General features: G+C 45.8%; 3 protein-coding genes and 1 long non-coding RNA gene across 8 annotated transcripts; 3 read left to right on the top strand and 1 right to left on the bottom strand.

Annotated features, from left to right (window-relative positions):
- Positions 1–240: 240 nt before the first annotated feature.
- Positions 241–3,172, top strand: LOC100840870 (probable histone H2A variant 3). The gene is made up of 3 exons (XM_003559772.4): positions 241–385; positions 535–679; positions 2,652–3,172. The coding sequence occupies exons 2-3, from the start codon at positions 563–565 to the stop codon at positions 2,946–2,948; spliced, it is 414 nt and encodes a 137-aa protein (XP_003559820.1). The 5' UTR covers positions 241–385; positions 535–562; the 3' UTR covers positions 2,949–3,172.
- A 197-nt stretch (positions 3,173–3,369) lies between these two features.
- LOC100837936 lies at positions 3,370–8,766 on the top strand. 5 transcript variants are annotated; one of them, XR_001405427.2, is made up of 6 exons: positions 3,370–3,695; positions 3,866–3,920; positions 4,767–4,821; positions 4,911–7,479; positions 7,886–8,260; positions 8,396–8,766. It is a non-coding gene; the product is annotated as an uncharacterized LOC100837936 (long non-coding RNA). The 5 variants fall into 5 exon arrangements; XR_002962000.1 differs by having other exon boundaries at positions 4,906–7,479; XR_001405426.2 differs by having other exon boundaries at positions 3,838–3,920; positions 8,399–8,766.
- An 818-nt stretch (positions 8,767–9,584) lies between these two features.
- On the top strand, positions 9,585–11,797 carry LOC100835472 (calmodulin-like protein 4). The gene is made up of 4 exons (XM_003559756.4): positions 9,585–9,895; positions 10,861–11,018; positions 11,132–11,212; positions 11,359–11,797. Exons 1-4 carry the CDS (start codon positions 9,823–9,825, stop codon positions 11,509–11,511), a joined length of 465 nt encoding a protein of 154 aa, XP_003559804.1. The 5' UTR covers positions 9,585–9,822; the 3' UTR covers positions 11,512–11,797.
- Positions 11,798–12,024: 227 nt separating this feature from the next.
- LOC100832387 (ATP sulfurylase 1, chloroplastic) lies at positions 12,025–15,103 on the bottom strand. Its single transcript, XM_003559747.4, has 5 exons — positions 14,598–15,103; positions 13,233–13,638; positions 12,854–13,114; positions 12,579–12,665; positions 12,025–12,491 (listed from the first exon to the last, which is right to left on the bottom strand). The coding sequence occupies exons 1-5, from the start codon at positions 15,101–15,103 to the stop codon at positions 12,351–12,353; spliced, it is 1,401 nt and encodes a 466-aa protein (XP_003559795.1). The 3' UTR covers positions 12,025–12,350.
- Between the last annotated feature and the right edge of the window lie 6,079 nt (positions 15,104–21,182).

Genomic DNA, 21,182 nt, shown 5'->3' with positions numbered 1-21,182 from the left:
TCGTCCACGAAATGCGACCACTGTGAGTATTTGAAAATAGTTTTATATTCTTGGAGCCAAAGCAAGGAGATACTCAATGGCTCTAGTTACCACCCTCCACCCCTACAATTTATAATCCTAAATTGTTGTCGTGATTTTAGTTCAAATTTGAACAAAAAATCACGACAACTATATAAATGGTACGTAAAGCACGAATACAACGTAAAGCACCCCTGAGCGAAAAGTTCGCCGGATTCAAGATTGGAGGTTATTACAGGGGCTAAATTGCAATATTCGTCGTCTATAATATCCCCACCAGCGCAAAGGCCTCCCCACGAGCCAGAAAAAAAAAATCTCGCTCTCCTTCGCATCGCGTGAAGAGCAGGGAAACCGAGAGTCGCCAGAGGTAAGTCGTTTCCCGGCGCATCCCTATCCAAACTCCAATTCCTCCTCTTCCCATCTCTATTTCCCGAATCGGGAGCGGGATCCGCCCGATTCGCTCCCCGATCTGCTCTAATTCGGTCCTCGCCTCGTCTGATTTGGCTCCGTGTGCAGGGTTTTCGCTCGAAGCGGAGCAGAGGAGATGGCGGGTAAGGGAGGCAAGGGGTTGCTAGCCGCGAAGACGACGGCGGCGAAGACGGCCGAGAAGGACAAGGGGAAGAAGGCCCCCGTCTCCCGCTCGTCCCGCGCCGGCCTGCAGGTGAGCTCGCTTGCTCTGCTTCTTGTTCCGCTTGCCCCGTACGCGGGTTAGATTTAGTTTGAATTCGAAGCGTCGTGCGCGCGCTCGACTTCTGGGTGTTGTATGCGGGCGGTTTCGCGGTTCTCGAGCTTTAGGGAACGCGTTTTGATAGCTTCGGAGAGGTGATTGCGTGCTACTATTCGTTTGTTGCGCTAGACATTGGTTAGATTCTGCTGTCGATTGATGAGCTCTGGCTCTGCAACTGCTTTGCGCGTCAGTTAGGTGGGTTTCTAGTGATTCGAGAAATTGTGGCGTTGCTGTGCAGATTTCTGTAGATCTGGAGAAGCATTTGGTCTGTCTAGCTCAGGTTCCATCATGATCTTTGTTTGTCTGATAGGATCGTCGAAATTTCTGGGAATTATAAGTTTTGGATGAATCTGCTGCTCTTATTTAGCAGAGGTTTTGGAATTTGTGATGATAACAAGTGCGAAGAGAGTGATTTGCTTTAGGGGGCGTAGTCTGATTTCACGGTGTTACAGTTAATTGTGCATTAGTCTATGATCGCTGGTGTGGCTGTTCGTCAAAAAAAAAATCGCTGGTGTGCCTGCTGTGACCGGTGAGAGATGGGGAAATCAGGGAATATGGATGGAGATCATGCCACTGGTTGTGGACTAGCTTATGGCCTAGTTATTTTTGGGGCTTCTCTAGGAAGCTGCCCTCCCCCCCAGCTTCCTAGAGAAGTCGAACCCAAAATTTGGTTAGGTTTCCAAATCTGGTGGGCGGCTTCTCTAGGAAGCTGGGGGAGTGCAGCTTCTCGGAAAAGCTAGTCCTAGAAGCCGAAAAGAACGCAACCATATATGTCTTTAAGGGCAGGTGTTGCGGCTGTTTACTAGCTAGGCAAGGTGGTGGTATGGGCTTTGGGCCATTGGACTACAGGTGGTCGCTTAGCTGCGCTTGGGAGGCACCACAAGGATGGCGGCAGTGTGGCAAGCATACAACGGTGTTCATTTAAACGGGAAGTTACACTTGCTTGCTGTGATATGTGCCTGATCCAAACATAAATCGAGGAAGAAGGCAATGCGAGGAATAAGGTGGGAGAAGGAGAGAAGAGGGGTGGGATGGATTTGCTTGTTGACGAACAGGGATGACCAGTGTCACCCCAGGCTTAGTGCCAGTGGGTGCAGGACAGGCGGCAACGGCGGACATAGGGTTGTAGGCTGGTAGCCCGGCCACAACGTGGTGGAAGGCCAGTGGGAGGTGCCGACAAGGTGGATCAACAGTAGTGTTTGAGGTGATGCTGGCAGTGGAGCAGGGAGATGACGCGCCGGCAGTGGCAAGATGGAGGTTGGGGAGGAGAGGGATGGACTGTGCCTGAGATGGAGATTGGGAGAGATGATGTGATGTACTGATGTGAGGGACGCGGTGAGGAAGAGCAGGGAGGGCGCCCACTCCTTGGGACCATGAGGTGAACGGTCGCACGCCAGTTGTTTCTTTTTAAAAGCGTCTTCCAAGATATGGAGTGCTCCATTTTGTCTTGGTTTTGCTCTGTATGTATATACTGTTGTCACATCATTTTCATAACCACTTCAACCATGATGAGTCTGTTGGCATCATGTAGTACATCTGTATTGTTTGCTAACATATGATATTTGTGATTGGTCTTTGAGATTGACTTATATGCACGCGCTTTCTGGTGTCACATCTTTTCCACAGTACACGTCAAGTACGTGATCTGGTCAATTGGTCCATGGCTTATCTCTGTCCCTCTCAAATTTATGAATATCTTCTTATTGGCTTTGCACTTTGCAGCATAGATGTCTAGGTCGGTAGGTCCTATTAGTCAGATGCTTCAACTCCGATTGTTGCATGGTTTCCCTAGTGGTGCATACTGCATAATTGATGTTATTTTTGTGCTTTCTTTGTGTGGTTGACATTATTATATTGAATCCTGAGATATTCTCGGTGAAATAATTTTTGCTGTGCTATATTTCAGTTTCCTGTCGGCCGTATCCATCGCCAGTTGAAGCAAAGGACTCAGGCAAATGGCCGTGTTGGTGCAACTGCAGCGGTCTACTCAGCTGCTATTCTGGAGTACCTGACTGCCGAGGTTCTGGAACTGGCTGGGAACGCTAGCAAGGATCTGAAGGTGAAGCGTATCACCCCCCGCCACCTTCAGCTGGCCATCCGTGGAGATGAAGAGCTCGATACCCTCATCAAGGGTACCATCGCTGGTGGAGGTGTGATCCCGCACATCCACAAGTCTCTGATCAACAAGTCTTCCAAAGAGTGAAAAACTAGCAAAGGAGTGATAAGTAATATTCATATCGTTTAGTTTTTAGCCATGCTTGCAGCAGATCGAAGTAATCCGCCCGTGTAATGCTTCCCTGGTACTGCTTCAGTCATTTGGACATCGTATTTGTGTTCGTTTGTTGACTTCGTGATAGACCCTGATGCAAACATTTTCATGGTGATAGAACCTGATGCAAACATTTATACTTCTGAGTATTTGTGAACTGTCTCCTATTCCTCCTGTCTGCATCAGCGATCAAAAGTTGCTGTTTATTGTTCTGATTTTGCGAGTACTCCCTCCGTACCGAAATAGATGTCGCGACGGCAATTTTTCAAAAACCTCCCTATCTTTTATTCACCTGATCTCCGGGCTCCTCTGTGTTATGTGCTCCCCTTCCCTTCTCCCAGCCGCACAGCTCCCGTCTCTTCGCCTTCCTCCCGTCTCTCCGCTCCGCTCCGCACCTCCCGGCCGCGCTCCTCTCCCCTTCTCCCCGCCGCGCTCCGGTCGCCTCCGCTGCCGCGCTTCCCTCGCGCCGCCACGCGCTATACAAGGAGGAAACTTTCGCCGGCGAGGCTGGATCCGATGGCTGCGAGGCCGGATTCGGTTGGCGTCGTCACAGTGCTCGAAGGGGAGGAGGGGGAGCAGGGGCCGGCGCCGCCGCAGCCCGAGGAGCAGGACCAGAACCCCAATCCGGTGGCGGCGGCGCTACGCCGATCTTCTCCTCCGTCGTCATCTTCTCTGGATCCGGTGAGCATCTCATCCTCCTACTGTACCTCTTTCCTCTGTTGGTCGCCGGCGCCGCCGCAAGAAAACCCCAACCTTTTTCTTCTTTGACCGACACTGAATGTCTTTCTTTTTCTTCTCTGATCTTGTGTACCTCATCAACAAGAACTAACTGTCGAGGAGCTTCTGGATAGGCTGCTTAAACGGCTATTGTACATTCAAGACTGAGGAGAGGAGCAGCGGCTCAAGGTTAGAGTACTTGTTCTTGTTTAATTAATACCCCTGCATCATTAATGCCCTTGTCTCTAATTGTTTCTGTACTCTGGTTTCCTATGCTCTTTGTATGGATTATGCTCCTTCTGTAGGACTAATATACTCACTCCTTTGCTATGCTCTCTGATTTTTACTCTGTATACCATGTGCTATCTGTTTTAGATTAACTTATCATTTTCTGAAGTTGATTGATTAGCCTATGATTCTGCTAAATCCAGATTAGCCTATGCTGCTCTGCTTGTTCCTTATTAGCATGGGTAAAAATCGTAGGAGTAGCATGATCTGTAGTATCATGTCTGTTCTTGTTCTCTTTTTTAGATGGTGTAGCAGGAATAGATTCATGCTTCTGTATATACTCCTGACACTCTTTGCATTGGGTTGTTTGTATTGGGTTGATAAAGTGTTGGCTTGTCTGTATTGGATGGTTTATTGTCATCAAGTACTCTGTTCTTTGTTTCATCAAGATTGACCATGGAGGGTTCTGTTAGAGTACAGTAGTAGTAGTGTTCTCACATGAGTTTGCTTTGCTCTAGTTACATTTGTATACCAGGAGTAGATTAGAGCAGAAGCTTATGCACTTGTTCTTGTTTAAGTGCTCAAATTATTTAAGTGTTCTGAACATTGTTCTTGTTTAAGTGCTGAAGTTCTACTCCATCAGAATCTGAATTTACTGTGAGCTGCCCATGTGTTCTTTGTATAGATTAGCATAGATTAACATCTCCTATTGTAGGACATCTAATCCATAACTGAAATGCTGAGATGTCAATATCCATTAACTTCCATCTGTTCTTGTTCTTGACGGTGATTGATTTGCCTTTGAAGGGGAGGAGGTGCAACGCCTCAAGGCGGTGGCGATGATGAGGAGTAGCGCCTGAAGGTGCGGTTTCTTTTTTTAGAAGCTGATTGACTTGCCTTTGATTCTGATTGGGAGTACTAAAAGATTTATATCTGCAACACCAAGTACAGGAGCACTGATTCTGATTGGGAGTAGTACAATATTTATATCTGCAATTCATATCAAGATAAGTACTCTTACTGTACTCTATCTTTTCCTTGTACATCTTTTAATTAACACTATGCCGCTATGCATGTTGTAAACCTCACTTTTTGATTGCTGAATATATATGCATGTTGTAAACCTCACTTTTTGATTGCTGAATATATATGCATGTTGTAGACCTCAATCTCAATCTCTCTTCTCTCTATATGCATGCTGAATATATATGCATCCTCTCCTCTCAATCTCTCTTCTCTCCTCTCAATCTCATCTCTCCTCTCCTCTCTCATCTCAATCCCTTAATCTCTTCTTAATCTCTCTTCTCTCAATCTCAATATATTCCCTTGTCTCCTCTCAATCTTTTGAACCTAAGTTTAAACTTATTTAAATCCGAACCTAAGTTTGAACTTATGTAAATCAAAATCTAAACCTGAATCTGACTGAACTTAAAACTGTATCTTGACATCTCAATCTTTCTTCTCTCCTCTCAATCTCTCTATCTCTCTCTTCTATCTCTCTCTATTTCTTAAACCTGAACTTTAAAATCTAACCTGAACTTTAAAATCTGAATCTAACCTGAACTTAAACTTTAAAAGCTGAATCTAACCTGAACATAAACTTTAAAAATCTGAATCTAACCTGAACTTAAACTTTAAAAGCTGAATCTAAAACTTTAAAAGTGAACTTTAATTAACTGAAGCTTAACTGAACTTTAGTTAACTGAATTTAACACTGGCGCAACAGCTTCTCATCTCATCTCTTCAACTCTCAACAATGACAACTATAACAGCAATGAAAAATACAACAGCAATAACAATATGTTCTCTTCTCATCTCATCTGTTCTACTCTCAACAATGACAACTATAACAGCAATGAAAAATACAACAGCAATAACAATATGTTCTCTTCTCATCTCATCTGTTCTACTCCTAATGCAACAGTTCTTCTCATCTCTTCTCATCAATGGTTCAGCAATGCTAAACTTTTATGGTAGAGGTCAGCATCACAGTCTAGAGAAGTATCTAACGTCCCTTCCCTCTGCATTCTATTCTTGTTCATGTGCTGGATCTTATATCCATTGCCACCTTCTTTCATAACCTCCAGCATACATGATTGGAGTGTTATGAAAACTCTGGCCAACTTGTCCACTTCGTATCCAGGCCTTGCAACTGCCGTTAGAAACATAACTTTCCTGATGCTGTTCTTGTTCTGAACAGTGCGCAAGGGGCATGATTCTATAGGATCGAGATAATAGGTGGCTTTCTTCTTCGTCATATCAAACCATTTTTCATCAATATGGACAATGTTGGTCATGTCTTTAAAAGTAGGCCTTGCATTTCCAAGTGTGTCCTCATCCAACATTGAGACACAGAATTTCAATCTCGCAATCTTGTTTGCTGGCTTAAGTGTGGGCTTTAAGCTGCTAGTGCGGCGCATTATCAATCCCCATTTGAACCTTCTGTACAATGCTGAACAGCTAACATCCAAAGCCCTAGCTAGCGCCCTTACTGTTCTTCTTCTGTTTAGTGGTATTGTAGCAACTAGATGATGCCCCGCACGTTGTTGCAAAATTTTTTAGTTAATATACGTGCATGAACGAAATTGAGTACAGCAACGAAAGAGTATCCAAAACTCAAAACATAGAATGAAATTGTGTGATAAATTCTTCACATAGTGAGGATATCATGATAGAAAATATCATGCATGCATGTGCAACAAATATGAGTTTCTCACTAAATAGGTGTGAACATATTAATGATATGATGATGTGGCATGCTTGTATGTTGAGAGAAATCAAGTAGTGGGTTTCTCCTACTTAGATATAGAAGATTCTAGAGAGACCAAGGTCAGCTCTTTTACGACCTACTTTACCCTTTTTTTGGTTAGAAAGATCGACAGGTAAACCTTGTGCAATATGCTCATGTGCTAATTTCCATATTCTCTCAACTGTTCTAACAGATGTATCCAAAAGACGAGCAACATGCTCCTTGTCCTTTAAGAGTATTTCTCCATCTATGCTGAGTGCCTTCAATGCAATATAAGCACCAAATATGTGTTCATCAGGCAGTTCCCTTCGTTGTCGTTGTTGAGCACCTGCAAAGGACCAGAAGATAAGTTCTTCATATAATGCCTCTATTTGCCGTACAATACTCCATTTCAGAAAAAAACATGCATGTGCTAATTTGATGTCTATACATGGAGAACTTGATGTAGTTACATGATGTGTGTAGATGGAGAACAAATCTGAACAATAACATGCACATGCTCTATTCTGAACAATAATCATCACATGCTGTAGTTAAATTATGAAATTGTGTGTGCATGTTCTATTCTGAACAAAAATCTATAGGAACAATAGTTTGATGAACAAGAACACAAATCTATAGGAACAACACAGTAATTTGCTTTGTTCTGTACAGTATTTGATCTTGTTCTGTTTCAGGAGTTACCTGCTGCTTCAACATCAACATCTTCATGAGGAGTGCAGTTCAGATCTGGTATGGGCATGTTTCCTTCTGCAGTTGTATCTTGTTGAGGTATATCTTCATTGCCTTGGACATCTACTTCATTGTACAGTCCTTGTTGAGTTATATCTTCATTGCCTTGGACATCTACTTCACTGTACACTCCTTGTTGAGCTATATCTTCATTGCCTTGGACATCTACTTCTTGCACATCTTCATGTTCAGTTTCATCATTGAATTGCAAATATGCCTGTACTCTTTGAGCATTGAGTTGATCTGTCTGTATCTGTACTCTTTCAGCATTAAATTGCAAATCTGCCTGTATCTGTACTCTTTTAGCATTAAATTGCAAATCTGCATGTCTATGTACTCTTTCAGCTTTGAATTGAAATTGTGCTTCATGTACAGCTTCATCTTCTTTTTCTGCTTGTTGCTGAAATCCTTCCATGATGTTTCTGCTTGTTGCTGAAATTGGCAGATGAGGAATGGTGACCGGCACAGCAAAGGCAGAGACAGAGCTAAATCCTTCCATGATGTTTCTGCTTGTTGCTGAAATTGGCCTGAGATGAGGAATGGTGACCGGCGCAGCAAAGGCAGAGGCAGAGCTAAATCCTTCCATGATGTTTCTGCTGTTGCTGAAATTGGCCTGAGATGAGGAATGGTGACCGGTGCAGCAAAGGCAGAGGCAGAGCTCTGCCTGAGATGGGGGAAGGTGGCGGAGCCCGCAAAGGCAGAGGCAGAGCTCTGCCTCAGATGCGAGAAGGCAGAGGTGATTTTCCCTGGGCGACGGCAGGCGAGAGGCGACGGCATCGGGCGGCGGGCGATGGCATCACGCTCCTGCCGGCTGATCTCGGTAATTTTTGAACTTGCGGCTGTAGCTATTGCTCCTGTGATTTGAGGGATTGGTCTGATTGATTGGCCTGTAGCTGTTCCTTTGAACTGTTGGCTGTAGATGTTCCTCCTTTGATCTGATTGATTGATCTGTTAGAAGGGGCTGGAGATGGCTAGCGGCAGGGCTGGACTGGAGATACCTGGAGAGGGCTGGAGATGGCGACTTGGAGAGGGGAAAGGAGCAGGCGATCTGGACTGGCGGAGGCGACCTGGGCTTGCGAAGGAGACAAGTTTTGAATTTGAATCCCGTAGTCTACCTTTCTGGACTGTAATTAGTTTAATTCCCAGGACGTTTTTGTAAAATGACATATGTGAAGTGCCTGCGACATCTATTTCGGTACGAACATCGGTGTGCTGCATGCCTGATTCAGTAATCATCGATGACGCACTTTCCAATGACTTCTGCAGAAGTCAAGGGCCGTGCTCATTTTTTTTAATAATGTTATTTGTTATTATACAGATTATACAGTTGAAGCCGACTGGATCCAGCTAGGTATGAGGAAGAAGTCAGTTTATGCAGATTCTTTTAATCACTACAGTTCAAGTAAAATAGCAAATGCTTCCCATTTCCCAAAGTCTGAGCTGCCTACTCCAAAGGTTATTATCCATTCCATTTCAAGTCAATTCTTACATGTGTGACCCAACAAGTTGTCCCCTTTTTTTCTTTTTCACGGGTACACTCCTCGTTTGGACCATGGCAGTATGGCACAATTGACAATATGCAGCAGGTCCATTGCTGGACCAATGTGCAGGGAGAGGTCTTTACACGGGTATCAGTATCATGCCAGCGTCATCTCATTCTCTTGCTGCAATCTCATCCCCATCTTGACCAGGCCAACAACAACAGGAGGGCCTTGCGTGGTGGCAGGAGCTGCACACCTCTACGCGCTTTCTCCTCTTGTTTTAGCAAACCCGTCCTTTAACTATTCCTGGTACACAAATCATGTTTTAGATCCTCCTTGCCTTCTGCTGTGGCATGCCCGTGACCATTAAGCAAAATGGTATTGCTCCGATCCTAATTTCTTGTCATGGTTTTAGTACATATTTGAACTAAAACCACGACAAGAATTTAGGATCGGAGAAATACTCCCATCCCTATGAGCTGCATACGTTTCACTTACTGAGTCACTGGTGTGCTGAGGTTGTCGGGGGTCGTTGTCACGAGCGCCGAGAGGGCGGGGGCCGGTGAGAGGGGAATGGCAGGGAAAGCGCAGAGCAGGAAACGATTAGGAAAACCAAGAGACCCCCCCCCCCCCCCGCAAGTTTTTCCACAACGCGCACCGGCCAGCGCCCCGTTCAGCGCGTGTGCGTGCGTCTCTGTCTCTGCGTAGAGCACACCGCCGAGGTCTCCTTTATTTACCCCCTCCTTTCTCTCCCGTGGCACGGCAAGGATACTTCCACCCTGCTTCCCTTCCTCTCCGGCCTTGCTGCTCCTTCTCCTTCCCCTTGTCGCGCTCCTCACAACACTCTCCTCCTGAGTCCTGACATTTCTCCGGGTGGCAGAAGCAGAGGCAGAGAGGGTGCATGGAAGGGCTGACGGGCGAGCAGATGGTGGCGTTCAAGGAGGCCTTCTCGCTCTTCGACAAGAACGGCGATGGTTTGTGTTTGCTTCCCAGCTCTCCTCGATCGACCATGCCTTCTTGCTTTCCACGCAGTGATTGTTTCTTTGTTGAGATCGTTTCTGTGCTTCTTTGTCTTGATCAGTTGTGCTAGCTGGTTCCATAAAGCAATGCTATTGTTTGTTGTATTACTGTTATGGGGTAAAAACCTTGTTCCCGTTCATTTTTCTTGCCTGTTGTGGGGTAGCTAGAATTCAGGCACATCGTTCTGTTTTTCGAAAAGGGGCAACGATTCGCGGCTTCCTCATCAATCGATGCACATAGCCATTTCATGCACACCGTTAACTGCTGAGAACTTGTTCGTTGCACCCCTCTTTTTCTGAGGCATGATTTCTGTATAGAAAACTAAAGCAAGGCAGCACTAAGCTGAACTAGTTTGGAGCTTTTTTTCATGTGTTGGTACTTGTTTAACTTAGGGTGCTTTTGAGCTGTGGATGGAATTCCTATGTTCTTCGAGAGTTCGGCGACATGGATTCGCTCTAGGACTAATTTCAGAGATTAGTTTGGTCAAAGAATGCTTCAGCTCTATTGGCTCACTTGTGCACTTTAGGGCCCTTAAAATATTTGCATTTGGGCTATCCACCTAATTTCTTCAGATTTTTTTTTCTTTTGCTCGGACATGCTAATCTATAGGCCAAGCTCTCTTAAGTAATATTACTAGTAATCTACAGCATGGACTTGAAGAATCAAGACTTTTCGGGTGGCCATGATGATATTGTTTGTGTCATGCAATCCCCCTCTGACAGTTTAGCAGTTAATCGATCATAAGCTTGCCTCAAACGTCTCTTATCTTTAGTCAAAACTCAGAACCTTTGACCGTCCTTGGGCATTGGCACGTGGTGTTGTCCCCTCTGGGATTAGGATATTTGTGAGCTAAAATGAACAGAAATTTGAATCTGGTTCGCATGTGAGATCTTGGAACATTGGTTTTGGCCACACGCAGGATGCATCAGCTTGGAAGAGTTGGCTGCGGTGACCCGCTCCCTTGGCCTTGAGCCGACCGAGCAGGAGCTCAGTGACATGATGCGTGAGGTTGACACGGATGGGAACGGCACCATAGACTTCCAGGAGTTCTTGAGCCTTATTGCCAGGAAGATGAAGGTGAGGCTCTGCAAGCTACAATCTGAAGGATGCTTCATCATTGGCTTACACTACCTTCTTTCCCTTCTGCTAAGCTGGACTTGCCAAATATCTGATTTCCATGTGATTTGCAGGATGGAGACGGCGATGAAGAGCTGAAGGAAGCTTTCGAGGTCCTAGACAAGGACCAGAACGGTTTTATCTCCCCTGTTGAGGTACCTTCTCAAGTTCAGATAGTTTCAAAAAAAAAAAACTTCTCAAGTTCAGATATTTTCTTTTTGCTAGAATAAGTTCAGATAAAATTAACATTAAATAAAAAGTTCAGATAGGCACTGCTTTAATCTTGTCCATGTAAATGCAGCTAAGGACGGTGATGATCAATCTCGGGGAGAAGATGACCGACGAGGAGGTCGAGCAGATGATCAGGGAGGCGGATACTGACGGTGATGGGCTGGTGAACTACGATGAATTTGTGCTCATGATGAAAAATGCTGAACGCAAGATATCTGGCTGAACAAGCTGGTGATCCCCTCAAAGGTGCTGGTGATAGATGTGAAACCACTGGTTCTCAGATTGGATGCACTGTCTCCACCGTAAATTCGTCGTGGGTAGTTTGTAATATTGTTCTTTCCCTTCTCCTAAACCCATTATAAGCATGAGACTTTATCTTACGTTCTGTCTATGTAACTGAAATTGGCACATATATTTAGATGGCCATGTACGCTATTTTTTTGTTCTTTGATGATATTTTGGCAATCTTTAGGTACTTTAAAATCTATAACAGGAATTATGTTATAACAGTATCTCCTCGTTCCATTTCATCACTAACATCTAAATATTTTGTCTTCATTTTGTCAGGGACTATTTCTGTATCATGTGACCCACTGAAAAATAACAGACCATTAATGTAAAAGACACATTTCATCGCTAACATCTAAATACTTTGTCTTCATTTTGTCAGGGACTATATCTGTATCATGTGACCCACTGAAAAATAACAGACCATGAATGTAAAAGACACTTCAAATATGAAAACCAAACTTTGCTTTTAAGAAGAGATCTACGCAAACACATCAAGCACTAGATAAATTACCAACATACTGTATATGTAGTTATGTACAAATCTGGCAGAGGATAATAAATCCATCTTTATTGGCACCAAGCACATGATGGGCTTCAGGAGGCAAATACCGTAACACTGCCAGTAGACAGCAAGCAGTACAAACCACGAGGGAGTGTCGGGAACCAGGCCCAAATGTAAGTCTTCCGACCCATATACAATCATATATCATCGGTTCGCCATCGTGAAGAACCGGATACAACACTATACTTATCTGAAGCATCTTTCAGCTTCTACGCCGCAACTGCCTCTCGCAGTTTGCTGCTGCCTTCTGGTGGTGTCAAGCTATCATAGTACTCGACAAGGACTTTCCAGCCACCCGGGCACATAAAACCATCTGGTGGACTCTCACGGTTCTTGGCAAGACTACGCATCTGTGTATGCAGGAAAGTTTGTTAGGACATGGCTAACATTATTGGTGACTAAGTTACTGATGTTCCCGTGACATTGAAATCTATTACCTTTGTGCCAGAGATGAACAGGAAGTCATCTTTCCTTGATGGGTCGAAAAAATTCATCTTGTTCTGCTTTGTGTCATATGCAGCCACCTGATCCAACACAACAATCAAAAGATATGTCAAGAAACCAGAATAAATCAGGGCTATTTGTATTTGATAACTGAACGATGATGTCCAGATTATAATGTGCAAAAGCTCACAGATAACTGATAAATACAATAGGCAGTATCTACAATACTGCATGCAAATGAGATATTTCGTCCGGAAAGATGAATCACCTTGAAAGGAAGGATATTAAGCCTCTCAAGCCCAGGAGCCATACTCAACACTTTTTTTCCATGATCAGCATCATAAAGGTCTCTTTTTTCAATTGGGTGGCTCATACCAGCAGGATCTCTCCCAACAATATAGAAGTTTGCACCAGCATTAATGCGAGCCTTGGCATGCCATTGGACCTCAGTTGGCCCAGCATAATGCATTGGAGACGGGAAGATTGCAACCACTGTTGATTCTGGGTTGAGGACACCTTCCTCAAGAACCTACCAAAATGAAAAAGAATGTCATGATAATGAAAGAATGATACATCTTTATATATTAACACGTCTGTAGAAAAAATTGGGACAATTGGATGGCAGTTGGATTGTTGTAACTGAATACCTTCTCATGCTGCTTCATTCTCACACTAAGAGGCACATCATCTGCTTTTGTGAATCCTCCCAAAGGATGGAGAAGGAGAACAGGGTTTTTGTAACCCATCTCAAGAAGGCGCCTGCGTGTATCAGTCATGAGCAAAGCATGACCATTGTGTACAGGGTTGCGAAGTTGGAAAGCAAATACTGCATCAGCATTGCGCCTGGTAAATTCTTCACGCAGCTGTGCTGGAGATAAGCGATACTGATCGAGACCATCATTATACTTGATTGGTTCTATAACCTCCAAGTCCCCACCAATCAACCAATCACCAGAATTTGCAATTGCCTCCTCTACATACGGCAGTCCACGTGCAATTGTTCCCCAAGTCCGAGCAATTCTTTCTTCCTTATTATGCTTGTAGATCTCAATGCTGAAGAAATAAGAAAGGAGTGTTACAAAATGTGTTGTAAAGAATTTGCTATATTGTATGAAAACCTCACTCCTATATCACATAAATAGGATACGTTTTGTTTTCAACACCATACAACCCCTTCCCATCAAACCCCCGACATAACATTGACATAGCCTCCTCTCAAAACCTATGATTACGTCGACAAATAGAGACGTGTACGGTCGATGTCATTATGTCACTTTACTCATTTGGTAACTACATCTATAAGACAAGATTCTATTTTTATTTTCAGCTTCCGATGTATATAAAAGGCCGTAACTAAATGGGAAACTGTGGTATGCAAGTATACAGTATAACGAGTCCGTTCTGAACGGATAAAATAAAATACTTAGAAAGGCAGCGAAAGAACAGTAAAGCAAAATATCTATTCAAGGAAATGATCCATTATTTTGTTGAATACGACCGGAAGTATGCATGATTAATCATCTGAAGTTGACCAACAGATAAGAATACCATGATAAAAGTATGGCAGAAGTTCTCACTATCATAGACCCTTGGACAGAAGGGGAATCTGCCATCGAATATCGTTTGACCATCCAGTAAGTAAACCACTTGAGGATAAAAATTGCTGGCCACCAACTTGCATCATACTATCATGGATTGACATATCGTTGACCTTATTCTTGGCAAAAGAAACAAATACTACCACTAAAATTGATATAAAACCTACTAAAATTTAGGTGTTCCAGTCGGATAAGCTATACAGCTAATGAAATGTGTAAGCAATATGTCCTCTTAAGTCTAAATCCGCATGTACTACTCGAGCTCACAATTCCTACCCGAAGTAGTACCATCATAAATTCTAAATTCGGGGCCTAACAGGGCTCTCAAAATCGATTTCATCCCACACTGAGGGGGGCTGAGGGTACCAATGCGTATACGGCATGTGAAAAAGGAGAATGGGGGGATTGTCTCACTCGCTAAGGACCGCGACGGGGCGGTCGTGGTCGTCGACGAGCGCGACGCGGGTGGCGCCGGACGCCTCGATGGCGCGGCGCTGGGCGTCGTCGACGGCGAGCACGATGGGCACGGACATGTTGACCAGTTTCCCATCGTCGCCGCGGACGGCGTTGAAATGAAGTGCTTGGAGGAACTCGCTCTCGCGCATGAAGCCCCGCAGCGGGCTGGCCCAGCCCTCGCTGAGCACGTGCACCCACTCCGTCTCCACGCGGCCCAGCCGGACCCGGTGCGGCAGCGCCGCCGCCTCCCGCCGCAGCGCCGCGCGCCGCCCGCCCTGCTCGGGCGCCACCAGCTCCATCAGCCTGCCCCCGTCGGGCTCGATCAGGCCGCCGGCGCGGCACCGCACCCCGCGCGGCGCGGCCACCTTGCCCGCCGCGACCGCGACCCACGACTGGCCACGGCTCGGCTGCGCGGACAGCGCCAGCTGCGGGAATTTGACCAGGAAGGCGGCCTGCGTCGCCATGGCTGCTGCTGCTTCTCGAATTTAGTCCTCCCCCAGCTCCGCCTCCCCTCCTCCGACTACTTATAATCAAATCACCCGCGGTGTTAGTAAAGAAGTTTTTATTCTGTATTACTCCTCCTGGTGGCGAGACCTTCGCAGTGGTTGCGTGCGTGGGGATTATAAAAAACGGAGGAGGGTGAACCTGGATGGGATCGCGGGGAGGGTGCGGGGCGGAGGCCATGGGCGCGCTGAACGTGGACAAAGGGAGCGGGGAATGTGGGGGCTGGCTGCCTGCCTGCGCTAATGGGGGCTGATGAGGACGCAGGCAGCTGCTGCCTTTGCGTTTTGGGCATTTTTTAGGTCGTGCTGACAAACACGGATGGATTTGGACCCGTGTTCCGACTTTCCTGACGTATGAACTTATGTTTCTTTGTTAGAAGGTCGGATCGTCTACGCCGTGCAGTTTATGGCCGCCCAATGACTCCTTTGCTGATCCAGCTTACTTTTCAAGGGTATCATGATGCATGTTCTGTTCATCAATGTGATACTCCGTATTTTGATAGTTAGCTGGATGAATTTGTGCATGGGGTTTCGACTTTTGAAAAGGGGGAAATTGTAATACTCCATCTGTCCCATATTAAATATCAAAATATTACATATTTTAATGTGTAGATACATGCATATTTAAACAAATTTAAGTCATTTAACATGTGACGTTGAAAAAAAAATTACACCATTGCAAAACCATCTGGCGTGGGCACGTACTAACATGCAATGTGTGTTTTCTCGACCACGGAAGAAATCATCTTTTGTTGAACAGAAAAAATAATTGTACTTCCTCCGTCCAATAAAAAATGTCTCAACTTTGACCAAATTTGAACGCATCTATACACTAAGTCGTGTTTAGATACATCGAAATTTTGATAAATTTGAGACATTTTTTGTTGGACGGAGGGAGTATTTTATTTACCTACTTTCTCTATTCAATTTTATAGACGTTTTGGCAAAGCCCAATTGACTTGAGAAAAACGTCTTAGTGAAAAGAAGAGAGAGAATATATTCGGTGTTAGTATGTCAGCTCACGCAGGTACCAAAATATCCTTGTTTCGGTGTCCACTCTGATTAATTTCTGTCAATGTCAAAACCGTCTATGCTAGTAATATCCTCTGAAGTTTAACTCCATGTTCGACTCAGAATGAGACAAAATCAGAGGGGAGGATGTGGATAACTTGACAGCGTGGTGGAGCCACACCATTGGGCACCGGCAGCGTGGCCTCCTGCATGCAAGGCCCGCCGGGGAGCCACACCGTACGGGAATTAGCCGGCAGGAAGCGTCGGAGACAAAGGAATCGCGAGCAAAGCAAACGATGCCTGTTATTATCTGGCTTCAAAAGCTGTTTGAATTATTGGCGGCTGCTTTATTTTAGAGTGGCAAGAAGCCGAGCAGATATAGGTCGCGGCTTTTTGCTCCTTTCTGATCATGGTTTCTGGGTGGGTGTTAGTTTATTAAACATGCTTTTCTGTTCGCAACATGATTCGTTTCAGTAGCGGGGGGGAAAGGACCATCAAAGGCTGATTAGCTTGTTGCTGCGTATACTGAACTGAAGATGCCTACCGGAAATGGAGCAAACGTGTATGGATGGACACAACGAGGACTCTTCACGGCCTCACGGGACAGAGGGGCACTTCTTAGCTGAGAAATGAGAAATCAGAGTGTTTGGTGAGACATTTTCTTCAGAAACCAGCACGGGACGACACTAACGGCAAGAGAACGAATCGATCCGTGGCCCAATTTTCCTCCACAGAAAAGAACAGAACACGTACGGGACGAGCACACCGTGTACCGTGCGTTTGGATAATTTAAGGCCAGTGTGCAGAGGAGTGCAGTGGCGACTGACGGCGACAGCAGGCGGCTGGGCGCCGAGCTACCTGACCGTCCTGGCCCGGACGGAGTTCGCCCCGCGTCCGTCCTTCTCGTCCACTCGCCCCCACGCATTGCAAGAATCATCATACGTATCCGATTTGAGATTGCTCAGCCACGTTTGACTGATTGACTATGACATCATTGTCCCTGGATGAGTGCCGCGAAGCTGCCGCATCAGGCACGGGGGCACGAATCGGACGCGACTCGTTCAAGTTATCTCAAATACTTCCGAGTCCGGAGAAATATTACATATATCTGCGGATATTATATACTCCCTCCGTCCAATAAAAGATGTTTCAAGTTTGTCAAAATTTAGATGTATCTAAATATGACTTAGTGTATAGATGCATTCAAATTTAGTCAAAGTTGAGACATCTTTTGTTGAACGGAGGAAATATATCTAAACGTATTTTAGTTTATAGATACGTTTATATTTAGACAAATTTGAGTCACTTAATATGGGATGGAGGGAGTACGTAAGTATATGAATGGATATAACCAACGTTAAGAGATTCATCCAAACGTGTACTTCATCCGTTCCATATTAAATATTGTAATTTTGTCTAAACCCTGTGTTCCTCCGTTTCATGAAAAACAAAATGCAGACGAGACGAGCACACCCAAACACATTTTAGTGTATAGTTACATAACTATCTATTCCCTCCATATACAAATCCACGTCGGTTAATTTGAAACGGATGAAGTATCGCGACTATTTAGTCAAAAACAAGCACATGCTTAATCGAGCCAGCCCAACCCGTGACCCAGCCTGAGTCGTGCCTGGGCCTCTGCCCTGAGCCCGCAGGGCAGCACGGACCGTTTTTTTCTAAGTTTTTAGGTTTTCTACATCTGATCCATAATCTATTCAAGTTCTGACCCAACGCAACACTATTTCTTGTTTGGCCCATCATCTTACCACCTTCTAGCCCAGCCCATCTCTGTTTTTCTTTAAAAAATTTATACAATCTGGCCCATATGCTGAAGCAGGCTCCACTGGGCCTGTCGGGCTTAATGGGCCCAGGCGGTCTGCCCGGGCGTCGAGGCAGCTATTTGGGGCAGGCCCGCACCTTTGTAACCGGGCCTGGGGGCTCGGGCCTGACTAAGCCCCTGTTCAGACGGATAGAAGGGAAGAATTTCTGGCATACTGATTCACTTTGAAATGGAGATACCGGTCTGTTGGGGGAATTCTACTGAAACCATATCCAGACTAATAAGTTCTCTGTCAGAGAACAGCAACATCGCAAAAAATAAAATAAAAAAATAACAGCAACATCGCACACAAGTTTAACAGATTGCAAGGCTACTGGAAGAACACATGTTAGTGCCATGTCTTTCATTACATTTGAGCATTTTGTTGAGATGCAGACCAAATCCACTATAAGCAACCCTGCCGCTGAAAGCCGGCCATGTCGTTCATTACATTTGAGCATGTTAGTGCCATCTCTTTCATTACATTTGAGCATTGGGTTAGAGAACAGCAGCTCACTCAAGTGGTCAGATTGCAAGCCGGCCATGCAGCGTTCTGTCTTTGACCTGAAAGAAGCATATACGTGAGGAAGGTAACAGTGATTCCATTGTTGGATAATCTATTTCTTGAGTACTCGATGGCATGATTCTGGACCATCCGGTAGAGATCCAACATTTTTCCATGTTTGGTCTGGTCGTCATCTATGGAGATGAAGTTTGAGCAATAAGCATATGGTTAAGTAAATAATCTCTAATTTTTATACTCAACCTATCCAACAAAATATGCCATAAGTTTGTCAAAATTTGAATGTATCTAAACATGATTTAGTGCATAAATACATTCAAAGTTGATACATTCTTTATTGTACGGAAAAAGTAAGTTCCTCGTTTTCTTTGCTTGGTGCGGCACCAAAGCGGTTGCCGCAGAGAGCAGCGATTCCACGAGGTTTACTTGAGAGTAGTAATATGTAGGCATCACATTAAGGATCACTCAGTAAGGGGAAGTGACTCGCGTACGACATAAACACGTACGATTATGTTACCACTCTGAGTCTTGGGCCTAAATCTGAGATATGGTGCGTCTTGTGCCCATGTAAAAAATGTTGCAGCTGAGCGTCGTACGTATAGCCGTTCTTTCTCGAGTGAATTCCATTTGTGACACTTAAATTACATTTTTGACGGGGTTGACCTCATTTGGCAAAACTTGCGCCATCAATGACCCCGTTTAATTTTTATGCCCTAATCTCCGTCCTGACAGGTCAGGCCCACTTTTCAAGCCTACATGGCATTCCACGTTGGAAACACATTTCTCCGGTGCGCTTTCGTTTGCCTGCTGCTCGTTCCATCGAGCCGGCCGAACCAAGCCGGTCCAACCGGGTGGACCGGACCGGATGCAAACCTAGGCCAAGTGCAGGCCCGACTGCCCGAGTGCCTGACTATACCTGGCTATTGGGCCGGACTTTTTTAAAAAGCCCGGAGGGCTTGGCCCAGCAGTGCCTGGCACAGCACAAAGTTAAACGGGCCGGGCCGGCCCGAAGCACGATCTGTGCCGCGCCCGAGCTTCAGACTGAGGTCCGACGGGCTAGCCCGGCACGGCCCGATAATAGCTGGCCCGATGAAGCCCGGCATGGCACGCAAGGCCCGACAGGCGCGGTGGCCCGTTTAACTTCGCAGGCGAGGCGGCCCGATTACGGAAAGCAGGCGCTCGAGGCTCGGTGAGGCGCGGGGCGCGGGCGACGCTGCAACGATCGGGGAGCGGCGGCGCCTGATTGGTGCGGGGCGTGTGGGAATAGGGAAATAATGGTCGGGAGAGGGGGCGCAGGGGGCACATGCCGTTCGCTGGTTGGCTAAGCGGGGTGATGGGTCGGGTGCTTAGGGGTGCTTTGAAGGCCCGTTGTGTTTTTTTTTTCAAATTTAGGCTTTATTTTGGCTGAATTTTGCCTATAAATAGGGCATTTCATATGCACAATTTTCACACTCAAACCACTCCTCACCTCTCAAACATGTCCGACTTCATACCAATTCCGCCAAATCCATCATATGATCTAATCAAGCCCAATTCATACGAGTTCCCACTCACATAGTACAGCCTAAACTACACAGATCCCACGTAAGCCGATGTCCTAAATACTCGAGAATCAAACACCACCGTTGGCACCGAGACTCGTACACATAGCACGGCTGCCACCGCCAACCAAAAGAGGGCTCTCTAAACAATCACAATTCATACGAGTTCCCACTACATATTATGACCTAAACTACACAAATCTCACGCATGTCGATGTCCTAAATAACCGAGAATCAAACACCACCGTTGGCACCGAGACTCCTACACATAGCACGGCTGCCATCACCGGCGAAAAGAAGGCTCGCAATAAGACCTCTTCAAACAACCCCAATTCTTGGGAGTTCCCACTCACATGTTACGGCCTGAACTACACGGATCGCACATACGCCGATGTCCTAGATACCGGGGAGAATCAAACACCAAGCCCGACCAGACTCCCGCACCGCACCCGCTCGTTCTTCCTTTCTCTCCATTTCTTGCATCGCGTAGGGTTAGGGATTTGAAACGAGGAGCGGCGGCGGCGACGACCTCGCGGCGGAGGAAGAAAGGGCGGCGGCGGCTGGATGCGGAAGAGGGATCCACCGGCTGATTGCTCCGTTGCTTCGCAGGAGAGGCAGAGAGGCACGCACGCTTGCGATGGTTCAAACGAAGACGCCGGCGCAAAAGGAAGCCGGATGGCGCGGCGAGGCGCTGCCGAAGGTGGCCTGCGACTCCTCCTCCTCAAGGAAGCTATGTGCAGTTCGTACTCGCCGTCCGTCTCCAAGGAGCTCTCAACCTGAGCTAGCGATCGATGTTTGTAGGCAGTACTGCATGAAGCCGCCTTGTTTCAGTCGTTCTGGGCTTATATACTGTACGATTTGCTATGTCCATGTTGTATTTGATACTGCTATGTTGTTACGGAGTACTGTATCTAGACGCTTTTTAGAATAGATACATCCATTTTGAGGCAAATTTAAGACAAGTATGGAACTGAGGAAGTAGTTAATTTCGTACCTATGTGGTATTGCTGGTTCAGTCTAGAGTCAGATGAGAATGTGCAGGGAGTCAGGGCTTCCAGGATGCTGCTGCCGGAAGAAATTGAGAACAGGAAGGTGCAAGAGATGGCTTGGGATGTTCGCAGGTTGAAGGTGCAAGAGATGCCA

Source organism: Brachypodium distachyon, chromosome 1 (genome assembly GCF_000005505.3).
Source record: "Brachypodium distachyon strain Bd21 chromosome 1, Brachypodium_distachyon_v3.0, whole genome shotgun sequence".
NCBI lineage: Eukaryota > Viridiplantae > Streptophyta > Magnoliopsida > Poales > Poaceae > Brachypodium > Brachypodium distachyon.
The sequence above is the reverse complement of the archived record's forward strand: the minus strand, read 5'-3'. Positions and strand labels throughout refer to the sequence as shown.

What these genes read in the sequence shown, in the direction of transcription:
- LOC100832387 (XM_003559747.4), bottom strand. Translation starts at nt 15,103, where the DNA reads ATGGCGACGCAGGCCGCCTTCCTGGTCAAATTCCCGCAGCTGGCGCTG. An exon ending in CCCGTCGCGGTCCTTAGCGA is followed by an intron (nt 13,639 to 14,597) that starts GTGAGACAATCC and finishes TTATTTCTTCAG; the next exon opens with CATTGAGATCTACAAGCATA. An exon ending in TGTTCATCTCTGGCACAAAG is followed by an intron (nt 12,492 to 12,578) that starts GTAATAGATTTC and finishes CTGCATACACAG; the next exon opens with ATGCGTAGTCTTGCCAAGAA.
- LOC100835472 (XM_003559756.4), top strand. Translation starts at nt 9,823, where the DNA reads ATGGAAGGGCTGACGGGCGAGCAGATGGTGGCGTTCAAGGAGGCCTTC. An exon ending in CTTCGACAAGAACGGCGATG is followed by an intron (nt 9,896 to 10,860) that starts GTTTGTGTTTGC and finishes GGCCACACGCAG; the next exon opens with GATGCATCAGCTTGGAAGAG. An exon ending in GTTTTATCTCCCCTGTTGAG is followed by an intron (nt 11,213 to 11,358) that starts GTACCTTCTCAA and finishes ATGTAAATGCAG; the next exon opens with CTAAGGACGGTGATGATCAA.
- LOC100840870 (XM_003559772.4), top strand. Translation starts at nt 563, where the DNA reads ATGGCGGGTAAGGGAGGCAAGGGGTTGCTAGCCGCGAAGACGACGGCG. An exon ending in CGTCCCGCGCCGGCCTGCAG is followed by an intron (nt 680 to 2,651) that starts GTGAGCTCGCTT and finishes GCTATATTTCAG; the next exon opens with TTTCCTGTCGGCCGTATCCA.